The following is a 26928-nucleotide window of genomic DNA, read 5'->3' on the forward strand; positions in this document are numbered from 1 at the left end:
TTGGGCAGAGCAGCTGGGGTGCTACTGGACCAACCCAGCAGCACCCCATCTGCTCTGCCCCAGACGTCCTGATTCAGCCGCTGCTGAAACTGACCAGCAGCGGCTGAATCAGGACCTGGGGCAGAGCAGCTGGGGTGCTGCCGGGTTGGTCCAGTAGTGCCCACGGGCGCTGCAGGACAAATCAGCAGCGCCCCAGCTGCTCTGCCCCAGAGTCCAAAACAAAAGCCTGGTCTGCTGGGGGGGGGGAGCACACTAGCTGCGCGCCCCCCCCCCCCCCAGCAGACCAGGGACACGGGGAGCAGAGCCGCAGCGGCAGCGGGGTGCCGTGCCTCTGAGGCTTTGCTCTGGCAAAGCCTCAGAGGCGCGGGACCCCCCCGCGGCTGCGGCTTCAGTCCGGGTGCCTGTGGTCTGCTGGGGACCGTCCCCAGCAGACCACAGGCACCGGATCTCAAGGGGCAGCAGCAGCGGTTCCCGCGCTTCTGAGGCTTTGCTCTGGCAAAGCCTCAGAAGCGCGGGAACCCGCCTGGTGCCCCTGGTCTGCTGGAGACAGTCTCCAGCAGACCAGGGGCATCGGAGCAGCTTACGAACGGGGCTTTCTCGCCCCAACTTCCGGGGCGAGAAAGCTCCGTTCGTAAGTGCGGATCCGACATAAGTCGGATCCGCGTAAGTCGGGGACTGCCTGTACTGCACAACAGTTTAAATGGGGATTGTGGTGTGATATAGCTTTAGCAGACATCTTTATTAGTGACTGAGGAAGGGAATAACAATTGACACAGTAACAGGCTAAGTTGCAAACACCAGTTAGGACAGAGAAAGTGGAGCTGGAGAGTAAAAGAAATACGAGCAGAAAATCTCAGAAAGAGATTCATCTAGAGTACACGTAAGTCAGCACACCCCAGAAAGGGAAAAAAAACCTGACATGCTCACTCAGTGGCAGGGAGAAGCCTGGGAAACGTTAATGCTGAAAGAGACCTGCAGTGGCAGTGAGCAGCCAATTTGAATTTGCAGAAGCACCAATACAGTTTTGGGCTGCCTTCTTCAAGTCATGTCACAGAGATGGAGGATAGTCTCCTATAATGCTATTGTGACCACATACAGAATATTGCATTTTTTTCTGGACACATACAAAGTGTGACAGACTGGAGAGAATTTAGAAATGAATAATATACATTATGGAGTGGAGGTAAGCTGGAGGTATAGGAGAGTAATAAAAAGAAGTGAGCATGTATATCTTCGTCAAGCAGGACTTGTGGAGAAATAAGTTCTCCACATCTAAATGGAGAAGCACCAATGAAGCAGAGTAATAATTTAATAATACTTAGAATTGTATGGTATTTTCAATGCACCATACATTAACTAAATAATTTACATAATATCCCTATCTGTGCCTAACTCCCTCATTTTACAGTTGAGGAAGGTGAAACAGAAACATGAAGTGACTTGCCTAAGACGACCAAAAGTCAGGGGACAACCACCCCTGGAACTTGGGATCTATTGAAGCCTAGTGCCTATACTGGTTTCTTCCAATCCACATGGCTTTCCTTGTCAGTGAGGCAGATCAGGGAATAGCTAGGAGTAGTGAAGAAAGAGGAAAAATTTAGGCTTAACATCAGGAAAAACTTGCAGTTAGTTTTATTAAGTTGTGAAATACTCTCCCAGATCAAATTATAGAAAGGCCTGAGAGAGTAACAGCGGGAAGAGGGAAAAGAACAGATGAGAGAGGATACTTGGCTTTTCCTATTCCTAACCACTTTTTTCTGTAGCAGTCAGATCCCCTCAAGATCCTGTGTTCCTTCCTATGTCTTGCTATTGCTTAATGGTCTGGTTTACCAGCTTTGCCTGAGAGAGCCCAAGACCATTCCATCTGGCTTCTGGCAATGCCTCTCTCATTTGCTTTCTGCACTCTCATTCCTGTTTTATTGAGTTTGGTCACTTCATCCACTTCTCTGTCCGTTCATGATAAGTAGAAAAACTGGTGGAAGGTTTTAGATTTTCATGGGCTTCAGAGTCTTTTCCAAAACAAATGGTTAACTTCCCTTTGTTCATGAAATCTGTGGCATCTAAAAATAGTGCACCCTTATTAATTATTGAGCAGACCTCTTACTAGTATTAGTTATGTGAATTATTTGAGCTAATTTGAAATGTTTCAATGTAATCACTAGTGAAGAATTGACTCTATGTAATGAATTGATGTACTTTGAGAGCACAACATGAAAAAGTTGCACATGCTTAACACTCTTCTGAAACTTCTTTTCTTACTTTCTTAGGTGAAAAATATATAGCACCCTATTTTATTTCCATCTTTAAGAACATTTTGAATGAAAAATTTGATGCATTAGTTTGGCAGGTGGTAATAGAAAAATTGGCCAAGAAAGGAATGTGGCAAGTAAGTTTTTCGCTATGCCGAGAATATTAATTAATAAATCTGTTTTTTTAAATTCAATAATAAGCCTTTATTTTCTTAAATTGTTTTTAAATCTGAAATTGTTCACCCATATTGAATATTAGCATTAGAAAAAATAGAAACTAAGGAAAAAAATAGTTTGTAAAATTCTCTTTCCCTTTTGAAAGGAACAGTCAAGTTTAAAATCCCATTTGTGTTTCTTTTTGTTTGTTCTGCTCCCAACTGAGAAGGAGAAAGACACTCCCCACATTTTCCCCCCCCCACACACACACACACCAGAACATAGGGGGGCCAGCCTAGTAGATTTTGCGTGCTCCAGCCCCATGAAGTGGGCAGCAGGGGAGGGGCTGAAGCACCAGCACTGGCTCCCCAATGCTGAGGGAGCCCTGAGCCTCTGGGGCCGGATCCAGGCAAGCCAGGGGCCACATTTTGGCCCTAGGCCTGAAGCTCCCCACTCATAACTAGACAAATCATCTAATGCAGCTTGTGAGCCACAATCTATGTAAGTGGATCACATGATAAACACTGTGATTTAATTATTAACCAGTTGGGATGCTTTTACTAAATTGTTAACCAGTTATAGTTGATAAAATAATACTTGGTCAGTCATTTTGCTGTGAGAATAATATGTATAAACTATTTCCCCCATTATAGTGCTTTACTATGGATATACCATAATAAATAAATAAATGAAGTTTTTCTACTGTGGTGCTCTTGTATAATGTTGGTTACTAATCTGCTTAGTTTATAGCGGCCTTAGTTTATAGTGGTCCTTCTTCAGAGCACCAGCTGAATCCCAAACACACACATGCTGCCTGTCACTGATGATGCAGGAGTATAAACATAATGGCAAATGCTGTAGCCCCATAGTGACTTGTGCCTGATGAGAAGCTCAGGTCGGGAAAAAGTGTTTGCCAAAGTAAAAGATTTATGTGTGAGAAGAAAAAGGAAGTTTTAGTGTTCTGAGAATCTGATCGGTTATCACAAATAATGGGCAGTACATGTCCAACCTCCCTAGTCCGGCACCCTCGGGACCTGATTGGTTCTGGACAAGGGAGTTTTCCAAACCAGGCAAGGTCTGGGAAGGGGGTGCCAGCCTCCCCACTGGGGTCCAAGGTATAGCACCCCTGCCAGAGCTCCTGGCCCTGCGAGTTGCAGCAGCCCTGTCACCCTGCTGTAGTTCCTGACATCTCTGCCAGCTCCGAACGCAACTGTCCCAAGAGCTCCAGTCCATCCTTGGATTCCCTGCCCCCACTGGCTGCGGGTTGTGTTGCCCCCTGTGCTCTGCTGGCCCCACTGGCTGGCTCTGGTCCAAGCCACTGGCAACCTCTTCTGCTGGGACTCCATAGTCCCACAACCTTCATAGTCCTTCCAAACCATGGATGTTGCCAGACCAGAGTTCCAGACCACGGAGCTTCAGCCTGTAGAACAAATTTATATCCCATAGAGAGCACTACTCACATTTTTCCTTTAATGTTTGTTGATACATTTAAACTTTAATATCTAAATCCTTGCAGGCTCATAAATATTTCTTTTTCCTAGTCCTTGATGTTGCTGGCAGCTGAGAGACACAATTTGCCGAGACATCTGAGAGTCACTCATGTATCCTTGAAGGATCTGTTTGAGGTACAGTGCTGTCATGAGTATTCTGTTTCACAATATAACTGCCTATCTCTTCTTTTATTAATTTTTTTTCAACTAAACAACTTAATATTCTGTGAATTAGCGAGAGCACAGATTAAACATCAGTTTGAAAATAAGTGTAATTAATACCGGTCAAAACATTTTCTCTGAAATTTATCCCCTTTTGGTTCAAAAATGTTCACATTTACAGTGAGCTCTATAATACATAATATAACATAATTAGGAGGCTTGTTAGTAGCGGCTCTGGAAACCTTCATTATAAAATCAAATTGATAGATCTGTTGAGAGTGTGGCAGCCAGGTTAAATTGACACTATTTCATGACTGACTAATGTTATTTATAATTACAGTAAAACTCCAAATGTCCAGGATCCAGTTGTCTGGCACTCCCAATAGTCCAGCAGCAACTGAAACCCGGAAGTGCTCCGGTCAGCCGCTCTCACGGCCGGGCCGCTGTGAGCCGCATGCGCGCTCCCAGCCCGCACTGTTCTGCTCACGGTCCCCAGTGCACACAGCGTCCAGCCTGCACTTGCTGGCAGCTGGCCGCTGAGCACAGGCAGCTGCCTTGGGACCCGGACATACAGTTAGGGGAGGAGGGGGACTGGGTTAGCGCAAGGAGGGGGAGGTGTTTGGCTTTGAGAGGGGACGGGAGGGAAGGGGGATTGGGTTGGGAGTATGCCCCCTTATAGTACCTCCCGGTACTCCGGCATATCCGATAATCCGGCACCACCTAGGTCTCAAAGGTGCCGGATTATCGGAAGTCTACTGTAGCATTGGATACAAGTTTGGAAGGCTTAGAGTTTTACCAATAAATGTTGATTTCACTGTACACACACAAACCAGTGGAAAAAATATTGCTATAGATAATCAAACTTTACAGATACACAGAGGGAAAAAAAGTTTGAGAACTTCTTGGAGCTTTATTTAGAGATGTTTTATTTGCATATTTCAGCATGTAATGTTGACAGTCTTTGTTTTAATACTTCAGCTTTTTGAATAGCGAAATCTACAGTAATCGTCTAACCTTGCTCACAGCTGTGAACATTTAAATCAATAAAAATGAATAATATGCCTAAAATAAACATTGATATTATGTGGGAAAATTATAAACGAATGAAAATCTAATTCTGCCTTGTTTAGACAGTACTTTTTTATATACACACTGGGCCAATTCCTGGCCCCCTTTACTAAATCCAAGTAAAGAACCTTACTTAAATATATGCAGGCTATCAGAATGGAATTACTCCCTTCCTTTTCCCCATCTAGTGGTAAGATGCTGAATGCCTGTATAGCTATTGCCATCGCTAATAAGGTGCAGCTTTAGTTGTTGACTCTGTGTGTAGGGGATTTGGCAAGCTAGATTGGCTATTCGTAGATCCACTGGCCATGATCCTTCAGCCAGAGATGACTGCTCTGTGCCAGAAAGTGGGTTTGGAGACCTCACCCTCATGTAATATCTTCATAGACTTGTTCTTCCCTTCCTTGTGAAATCCTACATATTTTGCTGCATTTAGTACCTTTCAAAACTTTTAACTCAACAGGATTTCTGCCTATATAAAACTGCAGTCCTGATCCTGCTTTTGTTGACTTTAGTGACAGCTTTCATATTGTCTTCAACTGGCCCTGTCTATAAGTACTCGGTTTCAATGAAGCCACGCTCATAATTTAACATCCCCTTTTTTATGACAGATGCTAATCAATGAGTTAGACTTGCAAAGGCAAAGTAGGGGCTACAGAAGCTGTTTTGAACTATGAAACTAGCCATCCATAGGTTTTTTGTTTGTTTTTAACCTAAATCCAATCACTTATGTCTCGTACAGCTGTTGTGTGCAAATTGTGAAATATGCTGTTAAGAGAGGATTAAAACCTTCTGTATATGATGAAATGTGATGGGGATTGCCATGAAGGATGTAAAAAGTCATTTTTAAAGTGTAACTGTGTAAGTGCCAAAAATCTTAGCTGTTACCCATGCTGCGGGCTCTGCAGTATAAAGCCTAAATAAGCTTTATACTGCAGAACCCACAGCGAAACCTCCCTGGGAGTGCAGCCAACATCCCTTCACTGGAGCCTCTATGCCAGTGGTCTCCAACCTTTTTACACGCAAGATCACTTTTAAAATGTCAGAACAAGCCAAGATCTACCCCATTCTTCCTCCAAGACTCCACCCCTTCCTTGAAGCCCCGCCCTCTCTGTTCTCCTCCTCTCCATCACTTGCTATCCCCAGCCCTTATATACTGTCAAGGTACGGCTACACTGCTGCTTTTTTTTTCTTGATTTTTCTGTAAGAAGAGGTTTTTCCAACATTTGGCCTGTCTACACTGGACCAAATGTTGGAAAAGCCTCTTCTTTTGGAAGCCCCCTTTTTCCTCGTGAAACGAGGAATACAGGAGTTGCCAAGAGAGCATGTTCGCTCTTCTGCTAAAAAGGCGGGAAAACAAATGCATCTCTGGACATGGAAGACTTTTTCTGGGATACCTCTGGTATCCACAGGCTTGTGGATGTGGGGGTGCAGGAGTTTGTGTTGGGTTGTGTGAGGGGCTTAGGAAAGGGAGGTTGGGATTATTATGGGCTCAGGACACAGATTAATGGTGTGTGGATGGTGCAGAAGTGTTGTGGCAGAAGACTGGGGATATGGGAGGCTCAAGATGAGATTCCAATATATAATAGGCTCAGATTTGGGGTCTGGGGCAGTACAGGAATGTTATAATGCTGTTGCCAGATGGCGGTTGGCGGCCAGACTTCATTTAAAAAAAATTGTCAAACACGCAGAGTTTCAGCATTATCTTTATTTATGAGAGGGGCGGGGAACCTGATTTGAGTCAGGAGTCACTGACCCACAGAAGAGTTAGTTGGGGCCACACAAGTGAGATGCAAAAAAAAAAAAAAAAAAGCCTCCAAAAACCCCCAAGCCTCACTAATGTGGCCCCAACTGTGCTGGTGGGGGCAGGGGACATGATACTGGGGAAGGGTGCTAGTGGGTGCTGGGGAAGGGGGCAGAAAGTCCCTGGCATGCCACAGACCTGGCCTTTTCAGGTACCGTGCTGGCTGTTTGGGGGAGGAGGAACAGCCAGAACACTTCCTGAAATCCCGGAAGTTGCACGCAGCTGCGGGAGTTCCATCCACCCCACAGGAAGCCAGTGCTACCTCCACTGGAGGTAGCGTTGGTGGGGCTTCATGGGAGTAGAGGAAATGGGGGGGGCCCCGAATGCCTCGTAACTGACTGGTCAAGCCCTCCTGATTGACCAGTCGATCGCGATCGACGGGTTGGTGACTACGGCTCTATGCACACTGCAGAGCTTGTGGCTGGACCCTGCAGGTTAACCAGAACCAGTAAGTCTCACCCATTAAGGGTGAGGCTTACTGGTTAACAATTTATATCCCTAATTGAAACACATCCTGTAATTCCAGCACAATTAGTATTTTTTTTACTATGTATGTTTGAAACTGGGACTGTTTCGTACTCATATTTGTAGAAAATTGTTCCATGGATAGTATGTAATAGTGTAGTCGATTAACCGATAAGCAAAAGCTTATAGGTTAATGCTATAGACTACACACATTCCCACTCCCACCAGTAAATTTTTTAGCAGGCTGGCCAGCAGCCTGGCTCACTCCTGGCTTGTGATGGGTCTGGGACCTACCCCTGCTGCACCTCTGCATTTAAAGTGTATTAGGAGCTGGGTGGCAGGCAGCCAGCTAGCTCAGTTCTGGCTCACACTGAGTCCAGGATCTCAGACCCCACCCCCCAGACAGGGGCTGCTGCTCCTGCACGCTGCTGCCTCTTTATTAGAGGCAGCAGCACAGGGCGACAGGCAGCCGGTCCGCAAGCTGTTTTTTAAACTGGCTCCCCTCACAGACCAGCTTCCACCTGGCACTCTGAGGCAAAGGCAGCAGTGTGGGGTGGCAGAAGGTTCCTTGGGAGTGGGGCTGGAGCACGCAGGCTGCCAGCCCTGCCCCCGGCAGCTATAGAATAGTTGACTAACTGATACGAGTTAATGGGGTTAGTCAACTATTCAATTAACCAATATTTAACATCCCTAGTGCAGGGAAGGGAAGTCCTGAGAGAGAAGGGAAGACAAAAACAAAATGTAAAGCTATTCAACCACATTGCAAACAATGACTTGTCCTGTGGCACCTTAGAGGGTAAGAAAAGTGTGTGTGTGTGTGTGTGTGTGTGTGTGTGTGTGTGTGTGTGTGTGTGTATTGTGAGTTTTAGTCTGAGTGGATTTATATATATTTTTGTTAGTCTCTAAGGCTATGTCTAGACTGCAAGCCTCTTTCGAAAGGTATGCTACTCATGTACTTGTGTGATGTCTGTATGTGGAGTTATGAATGTGGACTCTGTGCTGGTACTGCGAATGTTCTCTGCTTTAGATCAAGCAATGGGCCTAGACTGCCTGTCATGAGGAAAGAATATCCAGTGAATGACTATGCTAATTAGCACGGCTCCAGGAACAGTGGCTCTCAGGGTGGCCAATACACACCTGAGGAATGTGTCTAGAAACCTGCAAACCAGCCAGGGCATAATGACTGCTGGCATGTGAAACACAGACAAGTCAATTGACCCTGTGACTAGCTCCAGCTTGGGAGACACCAGGAATGGATCTCCATCTTGTCTTCAGTCTTGCTCCTTCAGGATGCAGCCTTGCTAGGGACAGAGAGCTGGGAAGGACTACTGACCCATCCTGACAAGGGATATACACCAGAGGACTTTTAAGCTAGCAGTTTGTAACATCTCTAAGAGCCTGCATCAAGAACTTGGTGATTGATGTCTGTAATGTGTTCTCCTTAACAATCTTACACTCAACCTTTTCTTTCTTTAGTTAATAAACCTTTAGATTTTAGATTCTAAAGGATTGGCCCAGAGTGATCTTGTGGGTAAGAGCTAAAGTATAAATTGACCAGGAATCTTTGGGACTGGGAGGATCTGTTCGGGGTAGGTGAGATTGGGTTCCGTAACCTCTCACCTATGTGTAGGTCCAGGGCTGACTGTGGCACAGGGAGAGCTGGGATGTCTGAGGGGTTATGCTTGTGAGGCTTCCTGCTGGCTGGATTGGCGGCTGGATTGGCAGCTGAAGTGCTCTGTGTGACTGATTTGTGGCCTATTTGGGAAAGGTCTCCAGTCAAGGGCTATAAGTAGCCCTGGTTTTGAGCAATTTGCCCTGAGTGGATGCCCTCAGCGGTGCCCAGGCCCGTTCCGTAACATAATATACACACAAAGTATACTGTATATGTATTGTATATAAAAATTAAAAACACCTTCTGGATTGAGAGCTCTTTGAGGGCAGAGAGGGAGTGAAACTGATCCCTGACTCTGATCTGTGGCTCTCAGCGCTACTATAATATAAATAATGTATGTAATTACATTTAATATTGAATGAGACAAGTGGTCAATATTCATTCATTCACTTTGTCTTTGTAACACTGGATTATTAAAGTCAAAATCTTTTCCAGGAACAAAAAGGCACCTGGTCTAAAAAGATGATTTTTCTTTCATATATGTACAATAATATATCTCTTGGTTTCTTTGTTATCAGAAATATGTCCTGTTTGGCCATTATGAGAGAATGGAAAGGGTACCAGAATTGGTGGAGTGGCTGATCACCATTGGAGTAAATGTTGAGAGCATTGGCGCATACCCACTTCATGCAATAATCAACCTTTGTATCAAAGCAAGTGAGTGACATCCCATGTCAATATAAAACAAAAGCAACCCTAGTCAAACCACAGAATTTAAAGATACAACTCCTATGTAACAATCCAAAGTAAGCTCAAATCCAAAATACACAATCTTTCATAGCTCTAGTAATTCCTTAGCTTTATGTTTTTTAAAGGGTGTAATGAGTGGGGTTCCGCAGGGATCCGTTTTGGAACCATTCTGTTCAATATTTTCATCTTAATGCATAGTGAGTGCTGGGGCGGCCCGTCCATATAGGTGAACTAGGCAGTCGCCTAGGGTGCCAAGTTAAATGGAGCGCCAAATGGTGGCACAATATCATTGAGGGGTTTGGAGGTAGAGGCCAGTTGCTGGCAGCTAGTCTTTGGCTGCCCCTGGTGAGTGTACTTACAAAGTTTGCACATGATACCAAGCTGGGAGCGGTTGCAAGTACGTTGAAGGTTAGGATTATAATTCAAATGATCTGGACAAATTGGAGAAATGGTCTGAGGTAAACAGGGTGAAATTCATTAAGGACAAATGCAGAGTCCTCCACTTAGGAAGGAACAATCAGTTTCACATATACAAAATGTGAAATGATTATTTAGGAAGGAGAACTGTGGAAAGGCACACTGGGAGGGGAAGATGTGGAGCAGTTCATCTACTTGGGGAGTATCATGGGCAGAGACGGACGAACAGACAAGGGTATCAGTGCTAGGATAGGGAAAGCAACAGCTGCATTCAAGACACTTCGTCCCATATGGAGTTCACAAATAATATCTGCAAAGATGAAACTGCAAATCTTCAACACAAATGTGAAGAGTGTGCTCTTGTATGGATGCTAAAAAGTCATGGCACGCTAAAAAGTCTTCAAATCACAAGCTACAGACATTCATAAACAGATGCCTGAGATACATCCTTCAGATCAAATGGCAAGACTTAGTCACAAATGAGGAGCTTTGGAACAGAGCAGGACAAGAACCACTTGATATTCAAATCAAGAGAAGAAAGTGGGGATGGCTAGACCACATTTTCGGAAAACCATCATCCAATATAGTCCATGAAACTCTTACATGGAACCCATAGGGAAAACGCAGAAGAGGAGGACCTCGGGCAACGTGGAGAAGATCTACTGAGATTGAAGGACAACAACTGGGGTACTCCTGGAGTCAGTTAGATGTTTTGTCTCATGACAAAGTGAAGTGGAGGAGATTTGTAGATGACCTATGCTCTTCTCAGAGTACAAGGGCTTAAGAAGAAGGTAACTGGAAAGGGATCTAGATGTCCGAATGGACCACAAACTACATATGAGACAAACTTCTAACCTGTCCTAACAGGACAAGTGTGCTGTTTAATAACGTGCTTTTAATTTATAATCATTTCAGAAGGGAACCGTCTTTTCACACGGCTACTAGATGAGATGCCTGACTTAAAGGGGAGTATCAACCAGCAAGACCAGGATGGTTGCACAGTCCTGCATGTTGTGGCCTCTCATTCCAGTGGATATCCTATGAAACGTATGTCTTTAAATATTGAATTTTTCATGAGTATAGATTTTTGTGTGTTATGGCAAAGGGGGGGGGGGACTTCAAACATTAATATTTGTTTCATGCCAAAAGGAGAGTGACAAAAAGTTTACAGGCTCTGTGTACCTTTATAACTGTAGCAAATATATCAGAACTTTAAAAAGTATAGGTTTTGGTGGCCAATTTTTGTCATTTTGCATAGTTATTTTATGTTTGGTTTTTTCATTTTGGTTGATTAAGATTTAGCCACAAATCACTGTAATTTATTTATTTCGGTCCACTGATGTATTGGTACTTTCAGAAATTAAAAAAAAAAGTCAGTTCTCCCCTACAAGCAAGGAACAAAACTGCAGGCAAGTTTTGAGGCCTGTCTCAAAATTTCCCTTGATGTCAGTAGCTTTGTATCTTGGCTTAGACATGTAAACTTTGAGAGCTGCTTTCTTTTAGTCTTCTTGTGGGGGTCAAAAAGCCATGCCTCTCTGTGGATGCTTTTATCTTATAACTATAAAAACTTGGCTTGTTTTTTATTTGCATTTCTTAATTAATCCACTAGGTGGCAACAGGAAGTAAGCAGCAGTCCTTAAGTTACCATAGCTTTTGATTCATTAAACACAGTTGCATTCTGGTGCCTTCCTTGTGAGTCTTATTCATACTGTCTATTTTAGTTTGCTGTGGAAGACTCACATTTCTTCTCTTAGCTGACCCATTAATTGCCCAATAAGTACAGTTCTTGCAAAACAGATAGCAGAAGAAATTTCAGAGCCATATTTCTGAGACAAAACTCCGTTAAAATAACACAAATGGCAAGGCATAAATGTACAAAAGTAAGTGAACAGTGTTGAATGGGCAGAAGTGTTTCTCTTCTCAACCTTTTCTCCAAATTTTACGTGGTACGCTAGTAAGTGGGATACATACTAGGGATGTTAATGGCTTACCAGTTACAGTTAACCAGTGGAGGCTAGAGCAGACCTCATCTGCAGCAGGCCCAACCTGGCCTTGGGTGCTTCATAGGCAGAAGACTCCAGCCCAGCCAGAGTAGCCCCCATCTGCAGACACTCCAGTCTAGATTCCCCGCTTGCTCCCATTTAATCAATTATGTAGTTAAACTTAATGCTTAACCGGTTAACTAATTAAATGGAATTTTGCATTCCTAATGCATACAGTGATTGAAGTTGTCAGCCTTGCAGTTGTGTCTGAGGAACATGGAAATAATCTTGTGCATCTTACCTAGCAATCTTTTATGCTCCTTTCTATTGCCTGGCTGATGCTTTCACTCTGTAATGCTTCTCCTTACAGTTCCTTTGATCTGATTTATAGCACATTCAGCTGTTTGAGGCAAAGTTAGTACATTTTTCTCAGGGTATCACAATGCCCATCATAATGTAATATGATACAGTGAGACAGGAGTACACAGATATAGTAAAGATACTATGTCAAGCTTCAGATCAGAATTTATATTTTAGGGTTTGGCCTATAGTGTTCATTTTGCAGTGTTTTAGAGGCAATTATGTTTGTCTACTAGTTTCAATTGAAGAGAATAGTAGTTCTCTCATTCATCAAAATGGAGATAACGTATTCTGCACAGCTTGTTACTAGGTAATCATATTTTTATGCCACTCCTGACATGGACAAAAATTAGTGGATAGCTATGGTTTCACATAAAGTATCTTAGATATTTTTGAACATGCTTTTCTCTTTCACCAACCAAAACAAAAAACCCAACATAAAAAAAACACACCCACCCAAGTTCCTCAAAATATAGATTGGCAAAATGCCTTGTTTTCTGTAATGACTAACTTCAAGTATAACTACTTCTGTAAAATTGAGCTGTTTTGTTTTATCGATTTTTTTTTTTTTTTAAGCCGTGGCAGTAATTTTCCTTTCATTTTGAATAAGAGGATTGTGCTACCTTCCTACTGTGTTCTTTTTGTGTTTCAGGACAGACAGAAAATGTGCAGATGCTCCTAAATGCTGGTGTGGATCCCACAGTTCCAGATGCACAAGCAAGGAGTGCCACAGATATCTTGAAAAAAAGCAAAAACTTCAAAGCAGTAGATATAATCAACAATCACATAGCAAGACATGCTTCTTCCTCTAAGGACTCAGCAGGTATTGATTGCTTTCCTTGTGTTAAATGACATTTTTCATTTACAGAAATGTTACACGTCTCATAGCTTGTAAGGTTAAGGCTTATATAGAGTTACTTCCACCAGAAAAGATGTCAGTGTGCTGCTATGGTTGCTCCCCTGCTTCCTCTTGTCATCTGCATCAAGTTTAACATCTTGTCTTTGTCTCCAAAGGCCTGTAAAATCACCCTGCTGATATTTCTAACTTCCCAAAGTCTCAGCTCTATCAGTGATGCTTTTTTGATGCTGTGTTATCTGCATCCCCCACAGACACCTCTGTGGCTTTTTCAAACTGCCCTTACCCAGTATGCCCTCTTATCCTTGATCTGCAGAAGTACTGCCGGAGCCTCATTCAGATTCCTTCTTCAGTCTTGCTGCTTTGTGATTAATCCAACCATTATTATTCTTATTTAAAAAAAAAATATCTGCCACCATGATGTCCACATCCAAAAGGAATTATTGCTACAATTGTCCTTTCGGGTTCCTTCTCCTTAACATTAGTCAGTTCCTCTCATTGCCTACTGTGAAAAAATAGATTCCATTCCTGTAAAGGCTTACTTGTGGGCTTCACTTCAAGCATCAGTGGGATTGCTCATCTGCTTAGTTACACATGCACATAAATTGTAAACATTCTTTTGGATTATGTCTTTGTATTTATAATAAGTGCCCAGCATACATTTGAGGGCTATAATAACAACTTTCAATTTCTAATAGACTGGAAATTGCAAAGGAATGAGATGCAATGGCTTTTAATTTTGTGCCAGTTGTTAAATGATGGGTTTTGGGAAGATGAAGCTAAGACTAGAGACTAAGTACTAATACAGAGATAACTAGAGGGCTGCACCCCCTGCTCGCTACGCTCACTGACCCCCCCCCCCCCCCCCGGGGGTAGGTGTCTGGTCTGGGGAGGGGCAGGAGTAGACTGGGGGGCAAGGTGTCTAGCCAGGAGAGAGGGAGTGGGCTGGGGGCAGCTGTCTGTACCGTGGGGAGAGTGCAGGAGAAGGCTGGGCATGAAGCGTTTTGGTGGAAGGTTATGACTGGGGGTTAAGGATATAGGATTTCTGCAGGGTTGGGAGTGAGGGGGCTGGATGTGCAGGGGTCTTGGCTGAGAAGGGGGGAAGCTGCATGGGTCCCGTCCGTCCCTCCCCCGAAGATGGAGGCTGCATGGGTTCAGGACCCCAGCGAGGGGGGAGGGTATGTGGCTCCCAGCTCGTGGCACCAGAGAGGGAGGCAGGAGACAGAGCAGCTAAGGGCAGAGGAAGTGGTGTGATGGTATCGCTCTGTTGTCCCACAGAAAACGGTTTTTATGTACAGGGAGAGAGATAATGCCCTGGGTTTTACTTTTCCATGAACCAGAGATAGAGGAGAAGCATGTGAAAGTGGTCCCTAACTTTTTTTTTCTTGCTGCAGTACTGTTTTTACCTTTTCCTGGCTGTAAGTTGATCAGCTTAGTTCCTCCAACTTAGGTTGTAGTGAGAGTGGGCATACATTTCCTGTGGTGTGGTCCTGTCTGATCCACTGTTTGATCCCAGGTTATTCCACTCTAACATTTCTCTTCCATTTGCTTTGGCTCTTTGACATCTCCATCCCTTTCAAAAGGGCATGGTTCTGAAGTGCAAGGTTTTCTGGGCTTAGTGCAGGAGTAGGGAGCAGAGATTTGGTTGATGCTTGGTGGCTAACTGCCAGAACTCCTTCGGGATCTCATGGAAGATTAGCTTCCTCAGGCTGTCTCCAGCTGTTTCTCTTATGTGGGCTGTTACTTGGACAGTTACATTTCTCAGAGCTGCTAAATAACTCATGCTCAGCCTAGCCTTTTGTTTTTAGGGCATTTGTTAAATAATATAAAACACACAATCATTGTATGTGATCCTGGGTATGGGATTAATTAGCAGGTACTGTATTAAATTACTAGATTTTTATTTTAAAGAAGAATGTTTTGTCCATGTTGGCATTCCATTAATTTCTAATTAATGTTATATATTTTTATTTTTAACACCCCCCCCCCCCCAAAAACCAAACAGGGTTACAGATTTGTGATTCTTTTTCAGGAAAGAGCAAAAGCAAAGACTCATTTGATGAAACTAGCTCTCTTCTGGATGCTTTTAAGCAGTTCTTGATGTTTTGCAATGCTGAAAACTTCGCACACCATGACAGTTTGAAGCATGAGAGGGTTCAGGGGTTTCTGAAGCTTTTGCCTGATGTAAAAGGTAAAGTGAATTCCCATTTTTTCTCCTTCACACTTCTTCATAGATGTGAAAATGCATTTGATATTAACATACAAAGTGTTTTCCACAAGTATCTGTAACAAAAATAGCTGCAGGAAAAAATACTTCCTATTCTTGTTGGAGGGTTTTCATTTTTTTTAATTGATGAACATAGAAACACATACAATTTCAGTATAGTTAAAATATATTTAAATTTATACAGTAATAATGCCATGGCAATGCTGTTTTAATTTTTTTAATTCTCATGTTAATCTTTTTTGTTAATTTTGACATGAAGAAAGGACCATTGCATGACCCTGTGTATACGGTTTTCAAATATATTCTATAAAAGGTGTTGTATTATGTTCGCACTATGCTACATCATAACTGTGTTAAAGTATCTGACAACAAATATTAGTATATTTTCCACTACTTCTGTCGTCAGTTTAAATTGCCTCAGTCAAAGCTGCATTTGACAATTTTTTTCAATTTTTTGACTTTATTCAGTTAAAAAAAAACGGTTCATTTTCTGCCTACTAAACACTGCTGTTAATGACCCATTAGTACCTGTTCCATGGTTTGATGGAAGATTTAATTTTATTCTGCTAATTCCAACATACAAACTTTGGAGAGGGGTAATTCTTTGTATTGAGAACTGTAGAAAGACTTTTGCCTATATTCTGGTTTTTATGGTAGTTTCTGGCAAGAAAAAATTACATAGGTAGGACAGAATAAGAACATAAGAATGACCATAATGGGTCAGACCAAAGATCTCTCCAACCCAGCATCCTGTCTTCCAACAGTGGCCAATACCAGATGCCTCCGAGGGAGTGAACAGAACAGGCAAGCCTCATGTGACCCCTGTCCTGTCATCCATTTCCAGTCTCTGATAAACAGAGGCTAGGGACACCATTTCTACCCATCTTGGCTAATAGGTCTATCAATAGCTAACTTCCATGAATTTATCTAGTTTTTTTTTTTTTGAACCCTGTTAAAGTCCTGGTCTTCACAAGATCCTCTGTCAAGGAGTTCCACAGGTTCACTGTACACTGCATGAAGAAAAACTTCCTTTTGTTTATTTTAAATCTGCTTTAACACAGGTTAGCTCAGTGATGGGCAAATACCATGTGCTGGATTCAGTTCCCTAGAGTTAGTCCTTGGTGGGCCGCTGCTATATTTACCTGTGCCTCTGCAAAGGGATAGTTTTTATGTCCGGCTTGGAGGTGCATTCCAGCCGAGTCTGGAGATGGAATGTATCAAACTTATTTCTGATGCTGCCAGTAACTTCTTGCCATCTGTCTCAGAATCCTCCTTAAGGAGCAGAGAAAAAAATGGATTTGTAAGTCCTGTAAGTACTATTGTGTTTCCCACTGAAACATGGTACTTGGCTAAGAGCTGTTTTCTAAAAGATAAAAAACATTTTAATTTTTGCCCTTTCTCCAGCATTTCCCAAACACTGGAACTCTGTACCAAGCAGGTGGTATGCTGGGATACCATGTGGGTGTCGGATCATTGTTTTTTCAATATAAAGATTTTTACAAAAACTAGAAACTGATCAAATAATTTTCTGTCTTGAGCTTAGAAAGCTGCATGTGTACTGTGGACTATGGTTGTGTGCTGGATATGTGAGAGGGGGAGCACTGCTTGGAAAGTAGTCAGTCTGATCAGAAAGGGAATTGGGTGACATGAACAGTACATAGTCTCTGCTAATCTCCAACTGTAACCCCAAACCTGTTTTGAAATGCATTGTGATAAACATGAATGTCTGTAAGGGAGCTGGCATCTTGAACAGTTGTAATCAGGAATAGGTGAGTAATCCTTGGTCTACTCTCTGTTGAACCTTTCATGCTTCACTCTAGACTGTGCCACTGCGTCTCTACTCTAGACATCTTCTCCCATACAAACAGACAGGATACTCACCCTTTCGTTTTTATAGACACAGAATAGAATCTTTCCATTGTGCCTAGTCTCCTGCTGAGTAGGTTCTTTCTAAAGCCTTTTATAAATTCCATAAAGAATGCAAGGCTTTCAAGATTTATGAACACATTCAAGTGATTTTTTTTCCTTTGTAAAGAGCATAAAAATGGTGATGACATTTTCTTATTCAGCAGAATTGCACCCTGTGTCAGAGTTGTGTGTGCTGACTCGAGTAACAAAAATAAATGTTACCTTTGTTAGAACTGTAAAGCCAACAGAGCACAAAAAACCCTGGGTTTCGTTCTGTTTTGTTCTGGCTTGCCCACAATAGCAGAACTATGTATTAATTACGTTCCTATTGTATAAACAAAATCTCCCCTGTTACACCAGAGAAATCCAATTAAAGAACTTGAAGACAATGGAGTTGCACAGTTGAAACTGAGAGTAGAATTTAGTTTGCAGACTTTTATTTGGATCTTTCTGAGCTGGAAGTGAGAAATACATATTTATTTGTATAAACCCACCAATTTTGATCTGGAGGTAATTGATAGATGGTAAATAGAGAATCCCATGCTGCTATGTTGTTTACTGTCATACCTCAAGATAGAACTATTAAGATCCAAATCCAAGACCTGGGTCCTAGGCTGAGCGGATGTATGGATGATAGAAGTACTTTCCCTGGCGCCAATGGGAATGAAGAGGTCAGGAATATGTTTGCTGCAGTGGCCTTACTTTCTGACTCACTTGAACCCTTTTCTTGCTCACTGCTACACAGGGAGTTTGAGTGGTGTGAGGCTGCTGCTACAAGTGCATACCCCTTGTCGGTCATACCCTCTGTTCAGCAGAACCACACTAGTTCCACTGCTGGAGGCTGGTGTTTGCCCTACGTAAATTGATCTCAGAGATAAAGGCAGTCCCTCTGACCATAGCTGTGATGAGCCTGCCCTAAGAAAAGTTGGTGGTCTTTAGCACAGTCACACTTTCTAGTGGGAGAAGCATAGAAGCCAGCAAGAGAACTGATATCCTGAGGACAGGAGGGAGTGAAGGGTCCAGAAGAGTGCAGCAGTTTCAGGAAATTAAGGAGCGAGAGCAGAAGAATAGAGCTCTTTTATTCCCAGGAATGTAGTCCTTTTGATACGGTTGCCAGACAGAGAACCCCAGAGATGGAGGTGTAGCAAAGGCAGCAGCACTGCAGATTTCTCTTTGCCTCATCCTTTTCAGGAGACCATCATCTTAAGAGCTGAATGCCTTTGAATCCTTAGCCTCTGTTGGTTGTGAGTTAGTGACAATTGTGGTGGTGTATGTTCTGATGCCTGTAACCCTGTCCTTTAGGAAGTGGGTGGAGACCAACTCACTTCTCTTTTTTTTTTTAAAACACACCCAACAAATGGTCTGGTAACACCTTGTAGACTAACAAAACATTTAGATGGTATCGTGAGCTTTTATGGGCACAGCCCACTTCCCACGAAAGCTCATGATACCATCTACATGTTTTGTTAGTCTATAAGGTGCTACCAAAGCATTATTTGTTGTTGTTTTTCCTGTAACAGACTAACTTGGCTACCCCCCAGTCACTTCTCTTTGGGAACCAAACAGCTGGTGATGGTACATATTTTTAAGCACAAGAGCATTCTTTCTGTAAAGCAATAATCGGTCATCTCTTCTGATCTGGAAACAGAAGAGTCTGTGTCTGTCTTTGGCTTTTTGCTTGTGTTTCTTTTTGTTGATTCTTCTATTGGTCAATGTTCCAGTCTTTGTTGATGAGTTATTTAAATCCAGTCTAATTCTGTCTGTCTTTACCTACTTTCTGATCTCAATATGAGGAGTCCCCCTCTATATTCATTACCATTGTATGTAGATTGAGACTGCTTAATAGTTCTTTGCTCTGCACCCTTTATCCTCCTCCAAAGGCTCCTACATTAATTAATCTTTTAACAGTCAAGATTCCACTGTAGTGTATTTGGTGCTTGATGAAGACTCTTTTTCCATTTCAGAACTACTCATGGTGTCCTGAAAGTTGTGGGTTTTTTTCTTCAGACGTCAGGATCTTGCACTAATGTGGCAAATGGACACAGTGACTCTCTGATTTTTTCATTCTTTGTCTGTACCATGACCTGTGAGTCCTCTCCAGATATCTCAAAGCCTTTTCCCAAAGAATGAAAGTCTCTATGGCTTAAAGCTCGCTTCCATTCAGGGAATAAGAATTCAGTTACTGCTTTTCTGTTTTCCAGGAATGGGCCTTGTCTGACTGATAGCTTTGGGTTATCCAGTGATTTCTTGTTGTTATCTTGAGGTACTAAAGCAGCAACTCATTTACTGCTATTTTGTGAAGTCCTTTATGGAGTCTTAAATCATCTGCTTTGAAAAAAATGTGGTCAAAAGGCAGCTTTATCATTTAGTTGATGGCCTTCTAAAGGTGGCCTTTTTCAGGCCCTCAAACCAGATGTTCATAGTCCTTTCTGGTCTAAAAAATATAGGAATCTAAGACGCTCCATTATTTAAATTAAGGTTACTAGGAATTTTTTTACGCCTCTTACGCTGATCTGAGAACAGAACCTTTTTGCTTGCGTGTCATGGCATTGATTTTTTTTTTAATCTCCCCATCCTACCCGTGCTAGATATAGAGTAATAATGCAAGACTGCCAGTTACATACTGTATTTTAATAGGGATTTGTAATTTTCTCAGCCAGTGATTCTGGAATCAGTTTGCATTTGTCATTATTTTATTGCTATCCTACTTCTATTTAATTATCTTTTGCTTTGCTTCCTTGCAGAAATTCCTGAAGAAATGGTTTGTGACATCGATGACACCTGTGCTAGCGTCTTCATCAAGTTTTTGTTGGAGAAGCAAATGTGGCATGAAGTTTTGCTATTGCTAACACGGAAAGCCAATGGGGAAATGCCATCATGTGGGGGACTGATCAGACACTGCAGTCTTTCAGACCTCAACATTGGAAATGTTATCAAACAGGTTGACAAACTGGATAAGCGCCGGCTGCATCTCGTAAGATGCTTGCTAGAAAAAGGAGGTGAAAACTCAGAGATATTTAAAATGTCCTAGAAGATTTGAAACTTCTGTTTGCTCACTGTAATATCAAATATGTGTTTTAGAAATATCACAACCTGACTCCTCAGACCCAGTGTAAATGCAATAACTGTTTTATTAAAGGCTTGATTCTGTTTCTTATATTGATTGTGGAGTAAGCTACTGCTCAGCTTGAGTAAGCGTGGCAGACTCTGATCTGATATGGATATAGGTTTGTGTTTGGAGGGAAATGATCAAGCATTATTTTTTGCCCTAAGCTTTGCTTGTTTTTTATTTATTTTTATTTTTTTCTCATTCATTCCCCTTCCTCAGTTTCTTCCTGGTTAAAAGAGCAGAATTGACATAATTGCCTTGGTATGTTATGTTTACTTTATCACTTACCCATTTTGAAGTTTCCTCTTTAAATCTCAATAGGAAATTCTAGCTTTTCTCACTTTGGGTGAGTAGAACTGTAAATAGGCATTGTTAATTTCACCAAGGATCCCCATTTTATTTTCCTTAAGGTTATTCATGGCAAAATGTATTGTTTTTGTACATACAAACCTTCCTGTATAGTATTTGAGGTGCTTTACAGGAAGGATGACAACTTCCATTCTCTAGCTACTTAAACTGAACACTCTGAAGCTTTCAAAAAAGAGACCGATACAAAGAAAAAAGATGAAATAGCCATTGTGGGGTCACCATATACGAGAGCTTTTGGAGAAGAGAACTTGTGACAGTTACTAGTTGTGACACTCTGGGCTCTGTTCTCTTTTAGTCCTTTGTTCCTGATAAGTCTGGAAATCAAGATTACTTTGACTTTTATATTTTTCCTATACTGATATACAGTTGGGATAAATGTAATATTTTTGAAAGGGGAGGAAAATAGTGTTGGTGTATACAGGCAGCCATATTGCTTTGTGTATGTCTGAAGCTAAAAGAAAAAACAAGTTTGTTTTTAGCGTGACTTAGTTTTGGGGGCATTCGTAAGAGGTTGGCATAATATTTCAATTTCTTTAATATTCTGTTTATGTATGATCATCTGGTTACCCAGTGCCTATATTTTTTTAGCATCTACTCTCATAGTTGAAGCTTATGTCTTAAAATTTTATGTCCTTTTTGAGTATACAGATCTAGTGTACAGATCTAGTGTATCAAATTTAATCTTAAATAGTCCAATCTATTTCACTAGCTTCACCTGATGGGACTGGAGCCATCCCTGAAAACCCCCTGCAGATATGCTTTAAAAATAATGATTTTGAATTGGCTTATTTGCTGCTGAGCAGTGGTGCAGATCCTCGGAGTGTTTCTATTGTCGAAGGCGATACTCCTTTGCATGCTGCAGTCTCCATCTGCTTAGATAAAAGAAGTAAGTCTTTGTTTGGGTGCTCAGGTCTAACTGTTAATTTATTGAGGTTATTTTTGGAAGGAAGACTTATTATTTCTACTTCTGCACCTGTACAGTCAAATGGAGAGAGGTAAATAATGGTGTGCCCCATGGATCTGTACTGAGAGTAGGGCTGTTGAACATAATCATAAATGATCTGAAAAAAGGGGTAAACTGTGGCGTGACAAAATTGCAGACAAGCAAAATTACTTAAGATAGTTAAGTCCAAAGCAGACTGTGAAGAGTTGCAAAGGGATTTCATAAAACTGGGCAGAAAAATAGCCGATGAAAATCTGTGTTGATAAATGCTAAGTAATTCACATAGAAAACATCCTACCTGTATATTCCAAGTGATGGCTTCTAAATTAAAAGCTACCACTCAAGAAAGAGCTTTTGGAGTCATTGTGGATAGTTCTCTGAAAACATCTGATCAGTGTGTAGCAGCAGTAAAAAAAAATAGCAGTGTGTTAAGAAAAAGGGTCGATAACAAAACTGAAAACCTTATCATGCCACTATGTAAGTACATGCACTCACAGCTTAAATATTGTTTGTGGTTCTGGTCATTCCATCTCTGTAAAGATATCTTAGAACTAGAAAAGGTACAGAGAATGGCAACAAAAATGATTAAGGGTAATGGAACAGCTTCCAAATGAGGAGAAATTAAAAAGACTGGGACTTTTTCAGCTTGGAATAGAGATAAAAAAGAGGGAATATGAGAGAGGTTTATAAAATTGTGATTGGTGTGAAGAAAGTGAGTGTTTACTCTTTCATGTAATACAAAAACCAGGGGTCATCCACTGAAATTAATAGGCAACAGGTTTAAAATGAACAAAAGGAAATACTACCCCCCCCCCTCCCCCCCACACACACACACTTTGTCTCTGTCGAACTCATTGCCAGACAATGTTGTGACGGTGAATACTATCTCTGGGTTTAAAAACAAACTAGAAACAGCTACAATATGTTCATGGATGACCAACACCATACTCTGGTCACCCCTAAACCTTTGACTGTCAGAAGCTGGGACTGGATAACCAGGAGTAGATCAATCAATCAATTACCCTGTTCTGTTTATTTCCTCTAACGCATCTGGCATTGGTCATTGTTGGATGACAAGACGCTTAGCTAGATAGACCATTGGTCTGACGCAGCGTAACCCCCCTTATGTTCAGATCAACTGGTTCAAAATTCAAGTTTTGTATAAAAATGGTTTTGCAGATCAAAATAATTAAAGCAATGTCTTTATTGAAGATTTTATTACTACCTGTGTACATTTTTAAGATAGCAAGAATTATTAAAAATTTCTGTCAAGGTGTATCCAGGGTTTACAATTTAGAAACATAATCTTGTATACTCAAATTGCCACATGACTAAGAATAAAAAAAAAAGCTATAGAATATCTAATCTTTTGGAGAACATATAGATGGGACTCAGGAAACTTCAGCTTTGGGAAGATGATTTAATGTTGGACCCAGTTTATAATGACCAAATGCTACCAAGATCAGACAGGGTTGGGTCACACATTGAAATGAGCATAGTAATCTCAGTTGATTACCAAGCTGGCAAATGTCCAAGGTCGCAAAAATCAAAAGAGCTGTCACTTTTGTTTGCAGTTGCATGGAGACAAGCTGTTAATTGAGCAGACAAACTAAAAAAGTCTCTGACCCAAGAAGTTAAAAGAGAAGAGCAGCACAGTAGTGTAGGGAATGTGGCAAATTATCTGTTCCCTTTATTGCTGTTGTGCCTGTTTTTTTTCTGAATAAATAGAAAACCTCAGGTTTTAGGGTCTCAATGAGATTTTTTAGAAATACTAAATTCACTTTATTTTAAAGGACACTTACTTTCTGTTAATAGCAGCACTATGGATTTTCTGGTTCTGTTGGAGAAAGTATATTGTTAGTGATTTGTTCTTGTATTTTTTTCAGATGACATTGGTTTGAGCTTCCTGAACTATTTACTGGATCTCTATGGTTCAAACCCATCCACTTTCCCACACCTTAATCCAAACAGCCAAGATAAGAATGGAAATACAGTGATGCATATTATATTTCAGAAAGCACCGTCAAAGCAAGTTAAGAAAATAATGGATTTGTTAGCAAAGTTTGACATTAACTTCAACTTGAAAAATAAACTAGGAAAAGATGTGAAGCACAGAATAAAAAAAAGTGATCCTCGGCTAGTCACCTGGAATACAGCTGTGTCAGAGAAGAGGAAGCACCGGCAAGATACAGTAGGACAGCTAGTAAGGCTGCCTAAATCCATGCCAGTCTGTAATGCATCACAGCCAAAAAGCACAGCGCATTCATCATCTGCACCTGTCTGGAGAGCACCACCTGGCAACTCAGTACCTGCTAATACTGAAAATACAGCTCAGGTTCCTGATCGCTGGGAAGAAGCAGAAGATGCCCAGTTGACAAAGCAACAGCCTGGAGAAATAATTATGTCCTTAACTCCGCGAGAGAGCCTAGTAAAAGCAATCACAGATTTAATCCAGCGTCTTCAATTGGGTGAGAACCTGAGAGAGGAAAATTCCCAGGTTCCAAACCCACCTTTGGCACTAACCAGCATTGAAGGTAAAAAGAATGAGCCCCAGCAAATCTGTGGATATGAGAGTTTGGCTCTCAGTAAAACAGATGGCGCTGACTCTGAGAAAGTGGAGGATACTGAGGAGGAGCATGATAAGTCTGACGTGTTCATGCCTAATACTGTAGATGAAGAAACAATGGAAATTAATGGGGAGATCCAAGACATTGAGGCATATATTCAGGACTTTGATAACATGACCTGGGAAATAGAATGCACTTCTGATATGCTGAAGAAGCTAGGCAGCAAAGCAGTACCTCATTATATGAAAAAGAAAATTATACTGGCAGTTCAGCAGCTAGGAAATGGAGAATGGACTCAGGGCCTCCAAAAGCGGCTAAAACATTTGAAAGCTGATATTCAGCTATATGAAGCTAAACTGGACAAAGGAGCAAGGATGTTATGGGAGCTTGCAATAGACTTTTCTCCCCGTTGCAGTGAGGCTGCAGAAAAGATTATAGAGACAGAACAGTCTGTACATCCTCTAGAAAAATCTGGAAGGGTTTACACTGAAATCATTAGAATATGGGACATTGTTTTTGATCATTGCAAACTTGACCGTGCTATCAGCACCATATGTACAGCATACAACCGTGGCTTGTCCTGCATCTTGAGGAAAAAACTCAAGGGTATAAGTAAAATCAAGCCGTCTTCTAATTTAAAATTGCAAAAGCGCATTCCTCGTTGTTATGTTGAAGACATAGAGGCAGAAAAAACAAAAGAACACATTATACCTGAATACTTCCCTCCAGCCAGTGCAGTGGAAACAGAATATAATATAATGAAATTTCACAGCTTCAGTACCAACATGGCATTTAACATCATAAGTGATATGAATTCTGCTGTTGAATACCCCTTCAGAGTTGGTGAGTTAGAGTATGCAGTGATTGACCTCAACCCCAAGCCCATGGAGCCAATAATCTTAATTGGACGGAGTGGAACAGGAAAGACTACTTGTTGCTTATATAGATTGTGGAAGAAATTCCATTCTTACTGGGAGAAAGCACAGTTGGCAGGAGCCCCTTTGCTGGTTAGACATATGTGGCAGAGGAGAAAGTTTGAAATTGCATCTGAAAAAGAAAGCAGAGAGGATGAAGAGGAGGAGGAGGAAGATGAAAAGCAAGGCAATAATGATTCCAATGAGTCAATTGAGTTGGAAAGCTTAGATGATGAACAAGAACAAGATGATAGTGAACAGAATTCAAGTGCAGCTAACACTGAATTGAATTTATTAGGTGACTGTGAAGAGGAAGAGCATAGCACAGAAGAATCAGACAGATTGGAACACTTGCATCAGATATTTGTTACTAAAAATCATGTTCTGTGCCAAGAGGTCCAGAGGAATTTTATTGAGCTCAGTAAATCTTCCAAGTCAACAAGTCATTTCCAGCCACTTGAGTCAAATGTTTACAAGCTACAAGATATTAAAGATGAAAACTACCCATTGTATGTCACCTCAAAACAGTTGTTACTATTACTCGATGCATCTATGCCTGATCCATTTTTTGTTAGGAATGAAGATGGCAGTCTTAAAAGAACCATCATTGGCTGGTCCACTCAAGAGGATTTGCTAATACCAAATTGGCAAGAGGAGGATGAAGACTGTAATACTGAAGGAGAATATGGTGAGGATGAAAAGCCTGGAGAAGCTCATTCAAGAGAAAATGATCCTCGAGTTTTTGTGACTTATGATGTGTTTGCTAATGAAATGTGGCCAAAAATGACAAAAGGCAAAAACATCTATAACCCAGCATTGGTTTGGAAAGAAATAAAATCCTTTTTGAAAGGGTCTTTTGAAGCACTAAGTTGCCCCCAGGGTAAGCTTACAGAAGAAGAGTACAAAAAACTAGGACGGAAGAGATCACCAAACTTCAAGGAAGACCGAAGTGAAATCTATCGTCTCTTTTGTCTTTACCAGCAAATAAGATCACAGAGAGGCTACTTTGATGAAGAAGATGTCCTATACAATTTATCTCAAAGACTTTCTAAGCTTGAAGAACTACCATGGTCCATCCATGAGCTTTATGGTGATGAGATTCAAGACTTCACTCAAGCTGAGCTAGCGCTGCTAATGAAATGCATCAATGACCCTAATGCAATGTTCCTTACTGGTGACACTGCACAAAGCATAATGAAGGGAGTTGCTTTTCGTTTTAGTGATCTGAGGTCACTATTCCACTATGCCAACAAGAACTCGGTTGACAAGAAGCAATATGTTGTTAGAAAACCTAAAAGGATATACCAGCTCTATCAGAACTACAGATCTCATTCAGGTAGAGAAATTGCCATATGTTTTGGGGACATAAAGGTGGTACAGGTTGCTCCACTGCCCCAGGGGTCACCTGGGCACTCTGGTCCCTCATCCTACTGGATTGTAGGTGTCGCAGTAGGTGAGGGCTTAGCATGAGATACTTTTAAAGGGAAACGATTTTTCAGATGTCAGATGCTCAGCACTTT

At 41.6% G+C, this 26928-nt stretch overlaps 1 protein-coding gene across 4 annotated transcripts in view; it reads left to right on the plus strand.

Annotated features, from left to right (window-relative positions):
• The window catches only part of TRANK1 (tetratricopeptide repeat and ankyrin repeat containing 1), a 73292-nt gene that overhangs the window by 23329 nt on the left and 23035 nt on the right, over window positions 1-26928 (plus strand). For 3 of the 4 annotated variants that reach the window (XM_075921798.1, XM_075921799.1, XM_075921801.1), the window contains 9 exons: window positions 2268-2386; window positions 3947-4030; window positions 9585-9723; window positions 11089-11220; window positions 13168-13338; window positions 15404-15562; window positions 20251-20505; window positions 21694-21870; window positions 23814-26744. In XM_075921798.1, coding sequence (XP_075777913.1) covers window positions 2268-2386; window positions 3947-4030; window positions 9585-9723; window positions 11089-11220; window positions 13168-13338; window positions 15404-15562; window positions 20251-20505; window positions 21694-21870; window positions 23814-26744 — 4167 coding nt within the window. The remainder of the gene's footprint in view (window positions 1-2267; window positions 2387-3946; window positions 4031-9584; window positions 9724-11088; window positions 11221-13167; window positions 13339-15403; window positions 15563-20250; window positions 20506-21693; window positions 21871-23813; window positions 26745-26928) is intronic. The other variant, XM_075921800.1, reaches the window with a different exon arrangement.

Source organism: Pelodiscus sinensis, chromosome 2 (assembly GCF_049634645.1).
Source record: "Pelodiscus sinensis isolate JC-2024 chromosome 2, ASM4963464v1, whole genome shotgun sequence".
NCBI classification, from domain to species: domain Eukaryota; kingdom Metazoa; phylum Chordata; order Testudines; family Trionychidae; genus Pelodiscus; species Pelodiscus sinensis.